Genomic DNA, 21,157 nt, shown 5'->3' on the forward strand with positions numbered 1-21,157 from the left:
CAGAGCGCTTTTGGCGTGATTACCCGTTCCGTGCGTCGTCAGGGGTTCATGGAGCCCCGGGTTTAGTCGGGCGAAGCCTGAATACCCCGGGTTAGTAAAAAAAAAAATCTCAAGATGGTAATTTAGTAAGTTGGAGTTAAATAACAAAATTTCTGCCCCTACGTGATTTTAGAACATAAAATCCATTGACCATTGTAAACTCTCGTTAGCAAAATATTTCAGTGTGAACCTTGATATTTGAAAATCCAACGGGCCCAGCCTAACCCACGAAGGGGTAAAACTCTTCCATAAATGATTTTCTCAATTCACAAAATTCGAATTCGAGATTTTGCTTAAGAAGAATAAACGTTAAATCGCTTAAATCAACCATTGTTGTTTAATGGAATGACTATTTAAAATTTTACAAGTACAATCAAATAATAAAATGAAGTGGAGATATAGATGTTAATTCATTTCATTGCATTTGCTCTACTCTACTGGTAGGATCATATCTGATTCTTTGATGTTCCGGCTAAAACCTAGTAATATTATGGGTTCAAGGGTTTAATTATTTAGTTGGTTCTAAAAGATAGAACCTTATGGGACAAGATAATTGATTCCCTGTTGGACCGGGCGTACGGTCCAAACAGTGGCCACGATCCGAACACTTCACGATTACTAGGAATTCCTCATTTAAACCTTAGTAAATGAAAAGTTTAATAGACTTCTCATGATGTCTTTGATGACATAGCACTCGTGTCGCCACGATTTGAACACCTTACTGCATCATTCAATCAGTCCAAGCGACGGGCCGTGCGTACAAAGGGCATGGACGTAGTCACTGCAACGTGAGCCGATGAGTCGCTCTCATTGGGAATTCCTCATTGAAGATAATAAAGTGCAATGGTTTAATTCCATCACGATAAAATTTTAAAGATTGCTTAGGCATGTCGGTTAAAACTATAGACTCATTGAACACATTAGTGTAACGCACTTGCGGTCCAAAACATCTATATGCATCACAGACCTGTTATTGCGTCAAATTTCCAAGACTTAAGCAGCCATAGTCCCTTTGAGAAGCTGGCCACGGAAGAGTACCACCACATAGCTTGTTAGCTGGTCAAGTTTCGTTCATTAATGAAATTAACTAGACAAATCACTCCACCAATTAAGAACGGCCATGCACTACCACCTATAGGTCAAGAAAGAGATCTCTGTCTGCCGATCCTTTTACGTATCGAACCCGGTAAGTTTCCCTATGTTTGAATCAACAGTTGCAGGCACCACTTCGCGGCCATTAAATTCCTTTAAGTTTCAATCTTACGTTAATGCGTCCGCACTTCCCATCAATTCGTTTAGGGAAATTCCCGTGTTTCTTTATTTTTTCATCTTTCATTTCATCTTATAAATCTCCTTATTATGGAAAAGAAATTGAGGAAATTTAAAAAATAAAATGGGGAAATCGAAAACTAGAAGGTTTCACTTAAGAAATGACTCATATTTACCAAACCTTCCATCACACTCAACTTTTAAATCTCTCTCGCTCTCTCTCTCTCTCTCTCTTACTCTGCCTCTCTCTGCTCCTCTATTGCTAGGAGAAATAAGTAGTTTTTTTTTTCTAATTACAATGAAGACTCATGGGCACAGTATATTGAAATAGAAATCATAAAATATCTAATAAAAAGATACGAATAATCCCATTAAGTATCGAACCTGAGATGTCTTAGTAATCACGCGAGAGGTGCACCATTGTACTATCCCCTTTCTTCATAAATAAGTAGCCTTTTAGGCCAGCTAGAATTGCATTCTTCGCAAATCAATTAGGTGAGCCTTAAATTTATTGCTTTTTACATATACCAAGCAATATTGCTTTTTACACCCCATCCGGGTTTGGATCACAGAAGCTTCGTCCCCTCTCTGCAGCTTCCACCATCCTCTCTGCATAGACACACACACACACACACATATATATATATATAATAGAGTTGCTTCCATTGAAGCAAACCCCTCCGTGGAGACTACTTGAAGAAGAGGAGAGGAGAAGAGATGAGGCCTAAAATCTATCTTTTCGGCGACTCGATCACTGAAGAGTCCTTTGGCGACTCGGGCTGGGGCGCTACCCTCGCGCACCACTTCTCCCGCACGGTACGTACGTTTGCTCTATCCAGTAATTCGTACTGGAAAGCATTGGTGGAGGATTCAGCCGATGCCCAAAAATTTCTATCAGCACTACTACAATCTTTATGGTGTATTCATTGTCCAACGTCAGTTTCATTCGGACATGAAAAGACTTATTCGTCAAGTTCCATCACGAGTTCCTAGAAATAATGACATTGTACGCATAGATTTGTTTTTTTTTTTTTGGATGAGATCACCGGGTGTCTTTTATTTGTTGTATTGTCTAAAACTAATCTCTCATGGTTCATTCGTCGGATTAATGAATGGTTGCATAGGTGGATGTGGTGCTGAGAGGGTACAGCGGCTACAATACGAGATGGGCGCTGAAGGTGTTTGAGAGGGTCTTCCCGCCAGATGCGGGTGCGGGTGAGGGTGACGAGCCGCTTGCGGCGACGGTGTTCTTCGGGGCGAATGATGCCTGCCTGCCAGACCGATGCTCGGCCTTCCAGCACGTGCCCCTTGATGAATACAAGCAAAATCTCCGCTCTCTTGTCTCTGCTTTCCAGGTACGTACGTATGTTACTCAATCTCAAATCCGAAGATTGTTTTCTTTCTTTTCATTACAACGGAGTTCTATCTTGAGTTCGAACACAAATAATTTTATCGTGATAATCGAATCTACAATTTTTAAATTATTGAGTTAGAAACGTGCCAACGTACTGCCCTTTTTCAAATTCGAAGATATTTTGCTTAATCTAAGTCTCCGATCTAAAATTAAATGTGAATTCTTAATTTATATCATATTATATCATATTATATTATTATATCTATTTTGTCATATATGCACGCAAATCACTAGCCATTTTACAGGCGACTAGGTACATTAAAATTCCTCCCTGTTTGATCATAAGTATACTTTCTAAATTATAAATCCTCTAGGTCTAACGTAAACATTTTAAGGTCTGATAACGTAAAACCCTTTTAACCTCCTTGAGAGAAGGAGACATAAACTGAGGTGAATACTACCTGATTATTGAACCAAAAAAAAGAAAAAAGAAAAATTGCGATCTCTCTAGGTCCAAACTTTGGTGTATGAAAGGAAAAAGGGAAAAAAAAAAGAAAATCCTATATGGTAACTTTACTGGAAGTGCTTAATCATTACCCGTGTGTTTAAGGGAAAAATCCCGATGTCTCTAGGTCCACAGTTTGGTGAATATATTATGAATGTCGTTATGGGCCAAATGCTCCGATTATGAGCAATAATTATTGCACGAACTCAATCTTATTTTTATATTAACTCGATTTCATCAGTCGCATAGCACTGAGTCATTAGCAATTTGATACACATGTAAAAATGTCAGATCATTCTGATTTAATTGATGAAAACTTAATTCAGTCCTTATCAATTTAATTCTTGTTATTAAATATCAATAACATCTAAACATGCTGTCATAGGCTCTAATTTGTGTGGATCGTATGTAATTACGTGGGGGGGATTGAACGAAAAAGAGGTTATTTGTATGGTCTAGCTAAAATGCAGAAGTACAACTTCGAGAATATGTACAAACTACACATTCCTTTTTTATTTATTTTTATTTTTTAAAAAATATTGCGACCATTCAAATCTTTTCTTAGCATTTCATGACCACCAGATCTGGCCCTCTATGAACCATTTTTCAATGCAAAGCTTTTGGCTTCGGACACCGAGAAAATTGTTCACGGGACACCTTAGACGGCGGGAGACACATGTGGCTTATTATGTTTCGCACATGTCAATTTGAGGTTTCAATGTGCTTGTGTTGGATGCAAATGGTTGGAGTCACCATTTCATTAATTAACTGCAGGTGTGCACATGGAAAAAAATATAAAATAGGGAAAAAGACCAAAATCTCATTGTTTGCTCCGTCAGACATAGGGTTACAGCGTTAATCTTTTTTTTTTTCATTTTCAGTACTCAATCTTTAACCTTTTTAATCATTTTGATTATAAATCTTTTTTTATCATTCATATCCTAAACTTTTCATTTTATTTCATTTTAGTCCAACAAAGAAAATCGAAAGGGAATCGGGGCCGCCAATCGGCGATTCCGACCCCTCTAACTTGGTCGCTGGTGACCTCTGTTGGCACCGGTGACCTCGGTGGAGGTGTCGGGGTCGCCGATTGTCGGCCCCGACCCCAAATCGACTAGGGACTTCGACTCGGAGATCCTTGGTCGATTTAGGGTCGGGGTCGCCAATCGGCGACCTCGACCCTCCGCCGAGATCCCGGGCGCCCACAGAGGACGCCGGCGACCTCGGTGGAGGGGTCGGGGTCTCCGATCGGAGGCCCTGACCCCGAATCGACCGGGGATCTCCAACTTGGAGTCCCCGGTAGATTCGGGGTTGGGGTCGCCGATTGGCAGTCCCGACCCCCCTTCCCTTTCGATTTTCTTTGTTGGATTAAAATGAAATAAAATGAAAAGTTTAGAATAGGAATGATAAAAGAAAAAAGATTTATAATCAAAATGATTAAAAGGTTAAAATTGAGGACTAAAAATGAAAAAAATTAACATCGTAACTTCCTATGTCTAACGGAGTAAACCGCATGAGGCTAATTGTCCAAAAATAAAAGAATAATGTGTGATTTGTCCCAATTCTAAACTATAATGGGGATTTTTGTCCTTTTCCTTATAAAATATATAAAGGCACCAGTAGGATATACTACGGATCTTAGATCTCCAAAATTGACCTGAAGAACTCCATTCGTGGGGGGGAGCCGTGGGAATTAAGCCTAGACTGGTAAAGCTCCAATAAAGTTGTCAGGAATAATGAGTAATGATATTGGTGGAGGAGGGACTTGGGGCATAGCTAGCAAATAGGATTTACATGCATCAAGTGATTATGAGTGCGTTTGGATTTAGAGTTGAGTTGAGTTGAGTTTTGATTTTAATTGGTTTGTAATGATTGTATTGTTGAATTATTAGAAAAAGTGTGAAAAAGTAATAAATAATTGAGAGAAAGTAATGATTAAGTAATGATTGTGTTGTTGAATTATGAAAAAGTAATGAATAGTTGAGAGAATTTAATATTAAAAATTGAATTGAATGATTAAAAAAATTTTAAAAATGAAATAAAGTAATGATTGTGATATTGAATTGAAGATAAGTTGAGTTGAGTTGAGTTGAGTTGAAAAATTTTCAAAAAACAAACACACCCTATATTTTCTTCCTGCGTACCGGGAGAATGTTATCGTGCGACTATCATGGAGGGGCTAATGCAATCTGAATGGCCACGAGGTAATTTTCGGTGATTTCAATAAAAAATAAAAAAGGTGAAAATAATGACAAGAACGTGGTTAAATGACAAATCGAGCACACTATGGGTAAACTTTATCTAAGTTTAAAGTTTATTGAAAACATTTCGTGATTTAAGTTAAATCAATACCTAAAAGAAATAATTTCAGTGGAGAATACTTACGATCTCTCTAAGAGAGAGAAAATGGGATTTGGATGGAAATGGAGGAGTATTAGCAAATGAAAGGGAGAGTGGGCAATTGTGCCAAAATTAACATTGTGGTCTGTGGTGGACGAGGCCCAGTGTCGCTGTTAATGTTTCCCACTTGGCTATTCAGTTCCTTTACAATTGCCTTCATTCATCTTTTGGTCAGTGTAATGAGCATTCTTTCATTTCACTCTCACTTGCCCTCCTTTTTGACAATAAAAATAGACGTAGACCCCATATCATTGGCTAGCATTTGCTAGAGTAATTTCTGGCATAATCTTACCGGGTAGGAAAAAAAAAAATCTTGCATAAGATCTCAAACTTAAGTAGAACAATCAATAAGATCGAATGAACTCAAGAGTATCTCATGATATCTTTGGATGAGAGTTTTTCACCAAAATAGTCGCATCTGTATAGACAATTGTAGATTCGAATTGGATTCATTATGGACTCTTCCTTCTATTTTAAGGAATTAATAATTTTATACTTTTCATTTCTTTTTTGTTTTTTCCTTTTCAATTTCACCTTCTCGTGGATGAATGCCTTTGTCGATGGTCCACCGCCCCATTAAAGTTTGCGTGCGTGCTAATGCATACCCAGATTTTATGAACTTATCATAGTCTTTTGTTTTGTTTCAATTTAAGAATTACGTAGCAAAAGGGGATGTGATGTGATGTATTCGTTGTATGATGTCACTGGACCCCACTTAGTTGGTGATAGTAATAATGGTATTTACAATAGTTTTGAACTTTGAAGTGGGTTTAGGTCGGCTGCTATGGTTTCTTCATAGATTTCAGAAATTTTATCAAGCATTCGAAAATCTTATCGAGATTTCTCATGAGACAAACACTGAAGGCTGCATTAGAAATTCTTATTACTCTATTTTTTTTATAAAATTATATATATATATATATATATTAGTCCCCTAATTCGAAAATTTTATATTCCTATTTGTCCCCCTTAAGCATCTCGGCCCCATTGATTTAAGATCCTGCAGCCCTCCCTGGCCCCTGTGTTAGCAGGCATTGGCGCCTATGGCTATAGAGATAGCTGGTGATCCTAATTGAGATGGGTGAGAGAAGAGAAAGAAAATGAGGAATTTTTTGAGTGGTGGTGGCCCTATGCTAGCTGCCATTGCTGCTCGATATGGCCGACGGCATTTGAGCTCGCTGACAACTTCGATCTAGGCAGTGACGGTTGGCACGCTCCATTATATTGTTGAGGGTCAAATAATTCATCAGTCCCTTATTGGCCAAGAGAGAAAATATCCACCGGATTTCCTTTTATATATATATATATATATATATATATATATCGAGAGAGTTCGAATTCGCCCTATTAATATATTGCTTAATTTTTTGAGTAGAATATGGGCAGAATCACTTATTGGGCCATCGAGAATATTACACCCAGAGCCTCCCTCCATGTTCTGGACAATCCTTTTTCTTTTCGTTAATTCTATATGTTATTTTATTGTTAAGATTTTTAAGAAATTAATAATTCAAAAATTTTAAGATAAGGGCTATCCCAATAGTATTATGCATGCTCCAAACACAAGATTAACACATTAAGTATATCCATATTTAGGATCTCAATCCCAACTTATACATGTGGCCCAAAGAAAAATTAAAAAAAATCCCACCTTATACCAAATTGATCTTTTGTCCTGAGTCTCCTGTCAATGAAACACAACATTATTGTTTTATCAGAGGGAAAAAAGACATTTTGGTTTTACAATATTGTTTTATCAGAGGGAAAAAGGACATTTTGGTTTCTATAATTTTAGCATTCGATAAATTTTGATTTTCTAAGTTTTAAAAGTGTCTAATTAGTCCTATATGTTTGCTTTGTAATGTAATCTTGTTCCATTTCGTGATTTCTATGACAAAAAATGTATTTTTTATTCAAAACTTATGGGATCACACTTTAATTAAAAATTAATTTATAGGACTAAAAATGTCTTTTTCAAAACTTGCAGGATCGAAATTGTTTTAGGAGCCAAGGTATAGGACTAATTCGGTAGTTTTAAATATTATAAGATCAAAATTGACTGAATACCAAATTTATATGACAAAAAATATCTTTTTTGGTTTTTAACAGAATATAACCTGTATATCGGGCAAATCATGAACTGTTGGTCCAAGCCGGAACCTTTCAGAAAGCATAAGTAATACTACGCGAATACATAGGATATCATATAGCTCATTTAGGCCATCGATCCATGGACATTAGTTTATTGCTAGTAGTCTAATTTTTTAATGAAAACAGTTGTCTGAACTTGATTTGGACTGTACACTATTATGTAATATATACAATAAGCAACATCTCGTCTGCATTGTAACAACTGTGGTTTTTTTTTTTGGGTCTATTGTTGACACAAACGTGTGAGCTATTGTTCTTGTCCATATGCAATTTGGGCTTGGTGCTAGATCTTGTTTTTTAGCATCTAATTATGTTTATCAAGTAAAATTGAGTCATATTTTGTTTAGTACCTAAAAGTTTATTCATCCTGTACAATTGCTAATTTTTAACAATATTTCTTGATTTCTTCATTTTCGAAATTTCAGAAGCGATGGCCAAATGCTCTGGTGCTCCTCATTACTCCTCCTCCAATCGATGAAGTAGCACGCCTCAAGTAGAAATCGAACTGCCTACGCTTGCTTCCGTTGTAAATTCTCAATTTGTTACCGTATTGTTATCTTGGAAGAACATCATTGTCCTAACAAAAAAATGTGAATGCACAGGTTTCCTTATGTTGAGAGTCCAGATGGTCTTCCTGAGAGGACAAACAAAGCTGCCGGTGCCTATGCTGAGGCGTGCGTCATCGTCGCCAAAGAATGTGGAGTTCCGTATGTCAATCTCTGGACTAAGATGCAAGAATTCCCCAATTGGGAGACTGCTTATCTGAGGTAAAACAATTCGAGGTTTAAATTCTTATGATCATAAAACTTGTTCTTCTACCTATCCAAACGTTCTGCAATTCATTGAATGTTAATCATAACACACAAGGACTGATGGAGATCGTGCTTTGCAATAGAATAGGTTTGATCGCAAGAAAATTGTTAAACTTTTTGTGGAAGTCTAATTTTCCGACTGTTCTGAGCTTTTCATGATGTAGTGATGGTCTACATTTGACTCCGGCCGGGAACCGGATTGTGTTTGAGGAAGTGGTCATAAAGCTGAAGGACAGTGGCCTGTGCCTGGAGAACTTTTCGGTTGATCTTCCACTTATATCCGAGATTGATCCTAACGATCCCCTCAAAGCTTTCGAATAGTTAAAAATTGATAAAAAACCAGACCTATCTCTGTAGAAAAGTTCTATGAAGTTGGTCATATTTTGGTTTCTTGAGACATTGGTGTTGCACATCAGTGTATTCAAAACATGAGATAGCAAATTCAGGACAATTGTTGCATGTGGCTGTTCTTAAGCAGTTACGTTTTTTGGTGGAAGCTTTGTCAGGTACCTTTTGAAACATAATAATCTTTGCCTTTGTTTAGTATTATCTAACTTTGCCCTCTAAGTTGTTTTCTTCTTCCCCTCCTTCACAAGCATATTACCATTATGTTGCAATGCTCATTCCAGAAATAAAATGCCCCTCCCAGTCTAGAGAAATGAAATCGTTGCCGGAATTGCACATTATTCTGGAGTATCAAACACGACGTAGAAGTCTTTTGAAAGAATGAGTTCTCTATAACGAAAATATATGGATTGTCACAGTGTTTCTTTAGATGTCTCAGAGAAAAGATTATTCAACTCAAGCGTAGATCAATGGGCGTAGTATTTAATAGACTTATATGTCATCTTCAGTCCTTCTATGGATTTGAAAATCGCGTTTAATGTCCATTTTATTAATGGATGGCAGTGGTCAAATAGAGGAGCATGGATGGAATTGGCAAGTAGAGGCACGAGATGAAGTGATCAAAAGTCATACATTTTATGTAGAATGGGGAGTACTCAATTTTTTTATTATGTGAAATTGAAATATATATGGTTGGGTCTCCCGTGTGCACTACAAGAGAAGTGATCTAACTTTGAATTTTATCAATAGTGCATCGGCACAGACTACTGGAAAGCGGCCCAACAGAGACGGATATTAAGAGAGAAATTTTTGTCTCAAAGCCGCCTCAAAAAACCTCATTGCAAAATCGTGGGGCGGAAAGTTCCGTCTCACTAAGTCATGAGACGGGAAAGAGAAACGGACCTTTTCATCTCAACAATTAAGACATATTTTACTGTTAATAAGGTCCGTCTCACTATTCGTCTCTTGTTGAGACGATTCTTACCGTCCGATTTTCCGTCTCAGTTGTAAGACGGACTTTGAGATGATTTTTCCCATCTATTTCTTGAGACTTATAGGTCCGTCCCACTATCTGTCTTTCCTGGGACGGACTCAGAGACGGAGCTTTTTGCCTCAACAGAGAGACAAATTCTTCCGTCCCATTTTCCAACCTAGTAGAGACGGACGTAGAAATGAAAAATTCCTGTCTCTATGATATTAAACTCGAGCAAGCTTATCATGGAACCATAAACCGGACCTGCACTGCCGCAACATACCCACAGCTATAACCACATATCCACATTCAACTACAAACCATAATACCAAAATCCATAATATACATATATTCACCATAACATATCTGAAACCGATCCACGAAAGGAAATATCCAACATTGAGTCTCAACCCCGAGTTCGAAATCCCTTGAAACCATCGAAGCGCCTTTGGCGTGATTACCCGTTCCGTGTGTCGCTGGGAGTTCACGGAGCCTAGGAATTAATCGAACGAAATTTGAATATCCCGAGTTAGTAAAAAAGAAAAAGAAAAAAAGAAAAGCCTAGATCAAGCCATGGAATCCCACACTAACCAAAATAATGACAAAAGTCACCAAATGAGAGTCCTCTATCGTCTCGTCACTATCCGAGCCATCACATCCATCGTCAGTAGCACTTGCTCTGTCGTCAGTAGCACTCGCTCATCATCGTCCCCATCATCATCATTGTCGGCCTGAGCATCGTAACGAGGAACCCTTTGAGAGTAACAAGTCATCATTAGAGGCTCGGAATCATCTGCCACTTCACAAGCCAGTCCAAATCTCGCGAGAGTTTGTCGAACATGTTCTCCTGTCGGCTAATTATCATGTGTTATATCTCGAAGGAGATAACAGTGAAGAAGAGATGAATCGGAGAAGGAAGAAGAAGAATAGAGAGTAAGAGGATAGAGGCAGGGAGAAATTAGGGGCAGAAGACAGGGAGGAGAGGAAGAAGACGATGAACAACTCTGATTTATTTATTTTTCCCTTCGTATTACCCCCATCGAAACGCGGGAAGTCGATCTTTGGTTTGAACCTAGAAGCTGCTGGAGGTCCTCCCCTGACCTCCATCGTTTGAGTGGGAAGCAATGGTGAATCCTTCAACGGTATCGGAAGCAGCAGTGAGTCCCACCCGGAAGGGAGGGCTAGATGATTTCGCTACCTTGTTCTTCTCTATGAGCACCGCTATCTTCTCGAACATATCCGAGCCGAGAGTTGGGATAGCTGGTTCTTGGTTTCTTCTCGATCCAGCTTCCTCTGCTCCTTTGATTCCTCCACGAGCTGCTCCCATTTCTGCTCCAGTCCCCGAATTCGGTGGATTCCATCGTCTTCAATCATCTACCAGTGACGGTATTCCTTTACCAGTTTGAAGTTCCCGGAACTAGCTCTGATACCAATTTGTTATAGCTCTGATACCAATTTGTTATAACAGTTTAGAAGAGATGAATCGGAGAAGAAAGAAGAACAATAGAGAGGAAGAGGATAGAGGCAGGAAGAAATTCGAGGAAGAAGAATATGAACAATTTCGATTTTTTCCTTTCATATCCCCTTTTCCGTAAATTAGGATACAGAGCCGACAAAGCAATAATTGTTGGATATCCCCAAAATTTAGGGGATATGCAGAAATGTAGTTGAATTTAACTCAATCTCATTCAAATTATATATATATATATATATATATATATATTATTAGGTTATAATAATAAGATGGAGAGAATAAAAAAATTAATGATTGCGTTGTTAAATTATAAAAAAATAAAAAAATAATGAATAGTTAAGTTAAAATAATGATTGTGTCGTTAAATTATGAAAATGTAATAAATAGTTGAGAGAATTTAATATTAAAAATTAAATTTAATAATTAAAAAATTAAATAAAAATGAAAAATTAATAATTATTGTTAAGTAAAGTGGAGTAAAAAAATTTCAAAACCAAATTAAAGTTTCATTGAATTTTGACTAGGTGTCAAATACGGTAATTAATACAAATGGTGTTTTGTTCATTGAAAAAGTTTTCAATGATTCGACAGAAACGGTACTAGCAGAGTTCGAAGATGTGATCTCAAGTGATCAAACTAAAAGTACCTTTGTGACGGGGTAACTATGGATCCGAGCAAAAGAACAAAGGTGGGAAAATGAAAGAGACTTACGTCTAAATTTCATTTCCTCGCAAATTTCTAGCTTATGTTCTTAAGGCATTCCATCTAAAGTAAGGTTCTCATAAACCGGATGTGTAAGAACATCCTACGGTGAAGTTACGATTTCTGGGCATTTGTACTTGAGAGGTGTCAATCCTAAGCTGATGACTTGTAAATCTTGGTAAAGAACTTATTAGGTGTTCGACAAATCAAAGGATATGTAACCTCGGGATTAAAGGTGAATCGAGGTTCAAGGTGAATTAAGATTTAAGTGAATGATCAAAATGAGGTTGATACATTTTATGCATAGAATTATCAGAGGACGCTAGTGCGTTTCGGTCGTTAATGTCTGCAATATGTTGCACTATACTATAATTTGTGTTTGTTATGCAAATTGTCGGGTTCACAAGTAAACATACAATTGGATATTGAAATGCTTTGTGCTTCCATGGAACAAAAATGGCGTGAACTTAAAATGTCACTATACAACGGAATGGCTAAAGAGATCTCTTGTGAGGTGTAAAGCTGTGGCCATAAAATAATTTTGCCGTTTCCGTATATTTTGACAAAGGATTCGACCATGTCTCAGACGTATTAGTAAGTGTACTTTAAAGTTCTAGACTACTAGTTTGAGACGTGTGTTTGTAAGTACTAATCGTGAAACAATTTAGCGATATCATTGACGAAAAGTATGTTGAGGGATTTGGAATACGTACCGTTGCTAAAATAGAATAAAACCGCAAATTGCGTCATTGATAATGACACCCCTGTCTCGTCCTAGCCAAAAGCTAGTTACGAGGTTTAAAGGGTAATAAATTATTGAATGAAAAAAGTGCACTAATAACAAAGGATTTAGTGCTCAATTGTAGGAGGATGAGCTGCAAAACTCTTAATAGATGGACATGAGTGTCGAGAATTCCACCTATACAGACATGAAATGGTACCGCTTCGAACGAGATCTTTTTCAAAATTTTCTCTCTTGTACATGTTTTGTGAAAAGGGATTAGCACAAGGTCATAATGCTGCTAACAAAAGAATGCCCTTACTCGGATATGAAATGGCTTTGTGTGCAATTTATCCGATTCTGACTTTAAAGGTGGTGGCTTAAGCGTCTAGCCACCAATCACCTAGTCAGAATCTTGAAAAATTAGCACTAATGAAGGGTTTAAATTTAACTATACCAATAATCTATGCATTGTCGTAAACAGTTACAAATGGGAATTGTTGAGAAATCATATTGCAAATTCAATGGGTTTATATGTCCGGTAATTACTTAGTGTAATTTACGTATTTGGTGGACGAAATTGGAAGTTAAAAAAATAGAAGAAAAAATTAAAAATGACATCGTATGAGGCTCTGACCGTTGCATTAAGGCGGTGACAAGTTATGTTTTAATAGATTAAAAGATCCCTCCACGCATGAGACATGTACTTTCAATTGTGCCCATTAATCTCTACAAATAGAAAGGCTTTTTGTGCCAAAAGGGAATTGACACTCTTTCCAGAATTTTGAGAGTTCGAGCGCGTGAATTTTCGAGTTTGCTTCTCAATGAACTCTAACCTCGTTATATCCCTAGAGTAGTTTGTCAAAAATTCAAAGCAACTAAGTGTCGAGGTCAACCTACTCTTTGGAAAGTGTTGACCCATGCCTCGAGGTTTCCCTCATTGTTTGAGTTCTGTTTTCTAGTTCTTTTTTCATCGTGAACTTTCTTATTTGTCTCCTCCGATTGTCATCTCTCCACCGTCCATAACAATCCCCTTTGATTCGAGAAAAATTACAAAATTTCTATTAGAATGTGTCGAGTTTATCAATTTTTCAATAAAATTATCATATTTCGTCCCCTTGACTTTATAAAGTTCCTTTAAACTTCGATCCCTTGGGAAAAATTTCTAGATCCATTCCCGCCCGCGCATTGTTGAGCGCATAACTAAAAACCGATGGCCATTGTTGAAACGGGCATGTAAGTTATATAAATTCTCATACTTGGCCATGGCTTATTCATGAGGAAGTTAGTTTTTCTATATTTTTCATTTGCATCTGCATATTTTTTTAGTTATAAGAAAGACTCATGTGCCTAATGTAGTAAAATATTAATCACAATAACCAATAAAGGAACATGATTAGTCTCATTATGAGTATCAAACTAGAAACTATTTGATTACCAGGCGAGAGAGCGCTCTACTGCGCAATAACTTATTTGATTGCGACTCCATATTTGATTAAAATTTATTATGTTAAAATATCTCTATTTTTCCTGTGATGCTGGCGGCATTTGCAGAAAACTGAAGGCATGAATGTATTTGGAAATGGTAAGTCATTCCTTTTCTAAGAACTATATATATATATATATATATATATATATATATATATGGCTTTTCGAGTTTCAACACTTTCTCTATTTTTCCTGTGATGCTGGCGGCATTTACAGAAAACTGAAGGCATGTATGTATTTGGAAATGGTAAAAGGCCCTGTTTGGATTGCAAGAAATTTGATTTTAACTTTAACTTTAACTTTAACTCAACACACTACATAACAAAAATACACATTTCCCAAGTCAAATTTATAATTACATCTCATTTGTCCTTTTCCATAATCAAAATCAAAATCAAAATCAAAGTAACTTTAACTCTGAATCCAAACAGCCCCTAGTCTTTCCTTTTCTAAGAACTATAGATATATGGCTTTTCGACTTTCAACACTAAACAACTCTAGTGTTCACTGAAAAAATAAACTTTAGAATTTCATGAGTGTTTTGGCACAATAACAGCACGCTATTTACCGAGTTATGATTAGTGAAAACTCCAAAAGCATTCAATCACATATTTCTTTTTTTGGGTTATACAATCAATCACAGATTATCACTAATGTCTAACAGCTCCTAAGTGACATCATCAAAGAAGTTGCCCGTATTATTAACAATGGTATATAAATTATGCCATTCATGAACTAAGGAAGATGTATATTTGAAATAAAAGTTGGTCAAAGTTGTTATGTACTTCTACCTTTGAGGATGAGTGGTCCCACTTTACGGGCCAGCCCTATGATATACTTTCGTATACAACTTAATGTAATTCATCCTCATACTAAACTTTCAATAAGCAAACAAATTTAACATCAGCACAAAATCTTCCGAAATTATAAAATTGCCCACATACATCTCCAAATGAAGATGAATTCTATTATTTCATGTTACAACTTCCATGGATGTGGAAAAAAGTAGTAAGTCGTGCTTTGCTAGGATGGCCCTGAAGCACGCCATTAGTGGATCATAATGTTTCCTAAGCATATAGATCTAATTAATTCTTCCTTATAACATGTACGTTCTCTTATGAACGGACTACATAGATGACGGTTTCCTCCCAATTGACTCCACTGGCTTTTGCTTGGGTTCATAATCATACCTGAGGCAGTGCTGGAGGAGAAGAGTGATGTTGAGGATCCGGACCTTCTGGTACAAGTCGTTCCTCATCTGTCAATTGCCTTTTTGATCCTGGCTTCATTGAAGAATTGGAAGAGCGACGGCCAAAATCCAGCACGAGTTCACGTAAAACTGAGTGGCCATTTGCCCTCTTTTGCACTATCAATGCCTTGCGTTTGAGAGCTTCGTTAAAAGCTTCCAAGGAGGTCACATTTAGCGCAAGAAGTAGTAGCATTACATAAAAAGCCGAAAAACGCCAAAAATGTAAATTACAATTAGCCATGTAGCTAAAGCTAGAAGAAAACCGGTCGGGATTTAAAAGTTAGCGTATGGGAGGAGGCTATGGAGGGATCATTCGGCAAAACAAGCCAAGTGATGATGAAGAGGCATGAGCTTAAATCACATATATAGGGCTACAACCAAAATAAATTAATAAATAAGGATTCACCCCACAAAAATAATTATAAGAGCACAGAAAGAAGGGCAAATCCAAATGATGATTGCAATTAGTGGAGGATCTTATCTCTTCACGAGCTAATTTGGACTATGTTACGATATAGTGTGATATATAAAAATTTAGCTATAATGCACCCTTGGGACCAAATGCCGCCGAAGGAATCAGCGGTTGAATCCTTCTCATAATATATACTTTCCATGTTATTCTTTTTGGCCAACTACAAATTATGTACATTCTATGATCTTATCTAGGGGACTCCACGCTGAACCCAATGTTAGCAGAGCAGGATATATACGATATTGAACCAATCGGGATATGGATTCACGGGTTTATGGGTCCAATTATTGGTTTGCTGGTTCAGACTTTATGTTTAATTGAACTGTTATATACTATTAAGAAAACTATTGTAAGTTGAAATAAATATACGATAATTGACAATATAAATTAAACATAATATATCTTATACATGTAGCACCATAGCGTGGTTGTGCAATTGGTTAGCATATCGGTCTAAGCTTTAGGAGGTACATTGAGGTTTCAAGTTCAAATCTTATACAGATTCATGGATCTAATAGTGCATTTAATTCTAAAGGTAGAATCGGGCCGACTAAAGTGCCGGTTCCAGATGAAGGTCACCATTGATATGGGGCAATTGAAAGGAATTATATCTCATCCTTTCGTTTTGTTTCTTTATTTGGTTTCAATTTCAATATTCAGAATTGAAATGGTATTTCATTTTAACGATCTTCTTTTCCCCCATAATTTTTAACTTGATGGAATGGATATTTCTTCAAAAAAATTAGGGAAATATCCGTTCCAGTATTTCAACAATTTAATAAAATAAATCAGCTAAATTGATATATAATTTTCATTGCTTAGCATAACATCTTGATAATTCTTTTTAAAAACTACGGATATTCTCAGTGTATTGGTTGAGACTAAGTTTATAGGGCTTCACTGTAGCCCTCCCTCAGGTACTCTAAGTGAGGTTTCAAACTCCGGCATGCTAGGTGAAATTCATCCACTAAGAGATCAATTTGCTGTGGAGGTAGGTCCTTGAGATTAGTAGATCCAATTTTTAAATTATCATCATGTTTTCAAGAAAAACCAAAATATTCCCATTTTCTCTCAATGCTATAATATTTCATTATCTTGAACTCATTGCTTTCGATAGATATGTTCCATTCCCTTTCCCCGTATCGACTGCGACTTAACCATTTATATTAGTTTCGAGTTACATATATTTGTTTTGCCTCAACAAAACCTCTCTATATCACAACTGTCATTCATTTGTTCAAGCCGAATAAAGACAACGTATTTTTTTTCAGTGAATATTCTACATCGGATATAGAGGAAAGTTGCTAAATTTTACACATATATTAGCATAGTCTAAATTTCATATTTGTGCCAAAGCTTTAAATATATGTTTTTCTTCCAAAATGCGGCATTCTGAATAATTGTCTCAGAATTGCTAAAAGAAGATTGCTTAATCCAAAAGACATTTCTGTGTTGTAGACCTAGTCATCAAACATTGCCTTTTCCGCAGCCTTGACCACAAAGCCTACAAAACGACATGAAAACCTTAAATTGAATTGAGTAGGACAAAAGAGCATTTGCATCTTCATGATTTTTCCTCTTGTCATCTTGTCGTTTTGACTTTCCACATAAACATGTATGCGCCACCTACGAATAAGTATTCTTCCCACAAATAAATGTCGGGAACCAATATATAATCTCTATGCAAAAGGTCAAAAGCAAAGAAAATCGAAAAATTATTATTGCATTAGGTCCATAAATCTCTTTTAGCTTGTAACAGATAACTCTATGAAAAAAAAAGTTATTCGGCACTTTTTACAAGTATTATTGGAGCTAGTTTATCAAGATTAAGTTAGTTTGAGTAGTTTTTGCTTTATTTTTCATTCATTTTCATTCCAAAAATGTTTTAGGAGTTTTTATTAGCTTTTGGCTTGTTTTTAGGTGATTTTGGAGTTGGTCCAATAAGTGACCTTTAGCAGCCTCTAAGTTCTCAATATTTTTGGACAGGTTTAACTCGAGTAATTAGCCCAAATTGCATATGGATAGAAAGTTTATCAAGTTAGGAACGCAATGGTTCAAATGGTTCGTGATTTGGAATTTGGACGAGGAAGATACGGCAAGTTGAAGTTCGATGTGCAGAGTTATTTTACTGATCTAAGAAGGCCCGGGTTGTGGATTTGGAGGCCTAGACCTTGATTGATCTGTTCACCCAATCGAAATTTGTCTTTCTTGATATTTTCCATGGGTCCCGAGCATAATTGGAGAAGAAATTAAGAGGGAGATATTTGGATTTATTTGAGTTAATATTGTTGGGTTTTAGGAAAGATATTCATTGATGTTTAAGATAGGAAATTGAATTTCAAGTGATTGGAAATTGAATTTCAAGTATTAGGAAATTAGATTTGGGTAAGATTTTTGGTAATTTAATGTCTTTGTCCCTTATAAAAGGCAAGGCTAGGGCACAAGTTCTTTGTGGATGCCAGAGGAGAAAAAGACACCACAAAGAAGAAGTCGACTTAGGTTTTAGGGAGTTCTCTTAATACTTTTGTTGATCTATTTTGAATTTAATGTCTATATTGAATTTTTCGATGTGTTTTCTAATTCTTATAGGCTGAATTTCATATGCTATGATTACGATTGAACCCACACGGAGTTAATTTGTTGATTTTTTCTTGATCTAATTAGTTTTCGATCTTATTCTATTTATTATATCTTGTGCTTAATGCCTGCAATTGTTTGATCAACAGTTGTTATGATCTGTTAATCTAATTGAACTTGGAAAACAGATTTTAGGTTTAGAACAGGGGTAAAAAAGGCCTAAGTTCAATCTCGAGGAATCGAGTTGATTAGTAGGTAAGATAGGAATATATTTACACACCTTAGGTAGCCAATTCAAGTTGAAACTCAATGAATTTAGCTTAATTGCAATTCCCGTAGGAATATAGGGGATTGGTTGAGTTAGATATTTTTCCTAAGCAATTTGGAAGATACTTAGGAATCACTTGTGAATTTGAGGTTAGTAGATTAGGTCTTAATCGAATTAAGGAAATAGGGAGTAGATCGAATTATCTAAGTGTGAGAAAATTGTAATTCTAAGTCGTGTCACCAATTAATTTTTTGGTTATTTTAATTTGCATTATATTTTAAAAATTGATTTTAATTTGCTTGACTTCAATTAGGTTGTGATAATTTCAAATGTTAGTAGAATTCTAGGTCAAGTTCTAGTGGGAACGATACTCTGCTCACTTTATATTACTTGTTACGACCCGTGCACTTGCGGGGTTATAAAAACCGTCGAACAGTAACCAAAAGAAATGGAACATTAGGAGAAGGAAATTCAATATAGTGGCACAGATCGGTGACTTGGAATTAAGAGATATTGGATTTGATTTTCATTAGTGAAATTTTTATTTCCCTTTATTTTGGTTTTTCAATTTTTATATTGAATCTCTGGCCGCCTTCATAACCTCCCATAAAAAAATAAAAAGGAAAGGTGCTTTTGATTCTTTAAATATTAGTTGGTCGGTGATTTGCTATTCCTTTTGCTCATTTCCTATAAAAACAATGTGTATGCACGATATATCTTTATATTTCTACGTGCTCCGAGGATATAAAAGAATTCTGATATATTATGGGTTTGTTTTGTGGGTGGATTCCATCTCCAAGATGTTAAAAGATATTTTGATTTTATCGGTTGAGACTGATTTCAGTTCGAACTCATCTTATTTTACTCATTCTAATAATGAGTTTATTATATTAATATTTATTTATTTATTTATATTTTCTAGGCTATAAATATGTCCTTAGTCTAGTAGTCGAAACTAATCACATTGTGATGTGAACTTGGCCTTAGTTAAGTGGGATTTCGAATCTGTACAATGCAAGTAAAGTCCGCACATCACTGAGAGTTTAGTTTGCCAATGAGTTACGTTATTATGATCAGTTGATTACTTCATTTTAAACCTCCTTTTACGTTCAAAACATTAGGGTTTAGTCGACACTAAAATATCTCCTTTCCTTTGGCTGAGATGACAGTTTTAATAGTGCGTTCGGATTACTAGAGGGATATAACTACTTTTTAAATATTGTAAGCAGAATTACTGTATGCTATCAATTTCTAAAACTACTATTTATGTTTATTCTAAAACTATGTTTTATTACTATTTTTCTTTAAGCAGCATCTTATGAGGTATATGCACTTGTGAGATTTTTGGATACATATAATGCGATGGGAAGGCTGTCCAAGGATAAATTGGGGAGCCAACACTGATGAATGAGAGCTCAAATTTAGGAAGTTAAGTCGTAGTATTACAATTATTGATACATAATAAATAATCAATTGACATGGTCCAAAAAAGTAATTGCACCATACAATGATTGTGAAGCAGAATTTCACAAACTTACTAGATCGATGGGAGCTGAAAAGTTTATGGGAGCCCATTGCCACATACCATTCTCCTACCGGCCTCTGAAAACTGTGTCTTTGTAATTTGGGCACATAGAAAGGATTTCCATAGGTGGGGATTACTATTATCAATTACTGATACAGGCATTTATATAAGGGTAAATTACAAATAAAAAACCCAAATTTTGTAAAATGTCTCAATTTTGTCCTAAATTTTGTTTTGTAACAGAAAAAAATCATAAATTTTCTAAAATGTCTCAAAAATGACCTCCGTTATAACTTCCGTCAATTTTTGCCTACGTGTGACCTACGTGGACTGTTAAAGGGACTCACCATCAGCAGCAAAAATTGACGGAAGTTATAACGGAGGTCATTTTTGAGACATTTTAGAAAACTTATGGTTTTTTTGTTACAAAACAAAATTTAGGACAAAACTGAGACTTTTTACAAAATTTGGGTTTTTTTTTTTGTAATTTGCCCTTTATATATTGGCCATCTGTGTTTATAAACATGGTCTAATGTGGCCATTAACATATAATATATAGTTGGTAACTCTATAAAAATAGAGTTATTTGGCACTTTTAACGGATATAATTAGAGTTAAATTCTTGAGTTTAAGTTAGTTTTAATAGATTTATAGTTTAATTTACATTCATTTTCCTCTTGGTAGGATTTAGAGTTTTAAGTGGTTTTTGATTTGTTTTTAGGGAAAGAGGGAGTAGATCGAATTGGTGAAGTGTGGGGGAAATCGTAATTCTAGGTCATCTCATCAACTGATTTTTCGGTTATCTTTAATTTGCTTTATATTTTAAAAACCGA

The 21,157-nt window shown here is 36.0% G+C and overlaps 1 protein-coding gene and 2 long non-coding RNA genes across 3 annotated transcripts; 2 read left to right on the forward strand and 1 right to left on the reverse strand.

The window, feature by feature from the left end:
- Positions 1–1,840: 1,840 nt before the first annotated feature.
- Positions 1,841–9,097, forward strand: LOC116209409 (GDSL esterase/lipase At5g45920). Its single transcript, XM_031543041.1, has 5 exons — positions 1,841–2,124; positions 2,433–2,663; positions 8,144–8,211; positions 8,321–8,485; positions 8,695–9,097. Exons 1-5 carry the CDS (start codon positions 2,026–2,028, stop codon positions 8,849–8,851), a joined length of 720 nt encoding a protein of 239 aa, XP_031398901.1. The 5' UTR covers positions 1,841–2,025; the 3' UTR covers positions 8,852–9,097.
- A 1,043-nt stretch (positions 9,098–10,140) lies between these two features.
- LOC116206930 lies at positions 10,141–10,581 on the reverse strand. Its single transcript, XR_004156822.1, has 2 exons — positions 10,440–10,581; positions 10,141–10,341 (listed from the first exon to the last, which is right to left on the reverse strand). It is a non-coding gene; the product is annotated as an uncharacterized LOC116206930 (long non-coding RNA).
- A 513-nt stretch (positions 10,582–11,094) lies between these two features.
- LOC116206931 lies at positions 11,095–11,530 on the forward strand. The gene is made up of 2 exons (XR_004156823.1): positions 11,095–11,234; positions 11,317–11,530. It is a non-coding gene; the product is annotated as an uncharacterized LOC116206931 (long non-coding RNA).
- The last annotated feature ends 9,627 nt before the right edge of the window (positions 11,531–21,157 follow it).

This window comes from Punica granatum, chromosome 5, assembly GCF_007655135.1.
Source record: "Punica granatum isolate Tunisia-2019 chromosome 5, ASM765513v2, whole genome shotgun sequence".
In the NCBI taxonomy this organism is placed as follows: domain Eukaryota; kingdom Viridiplantae; phylum Streptophyta; class Magnoliopsida; order Myrtales; family Lythraceae; genus Punica; species Punica granatum.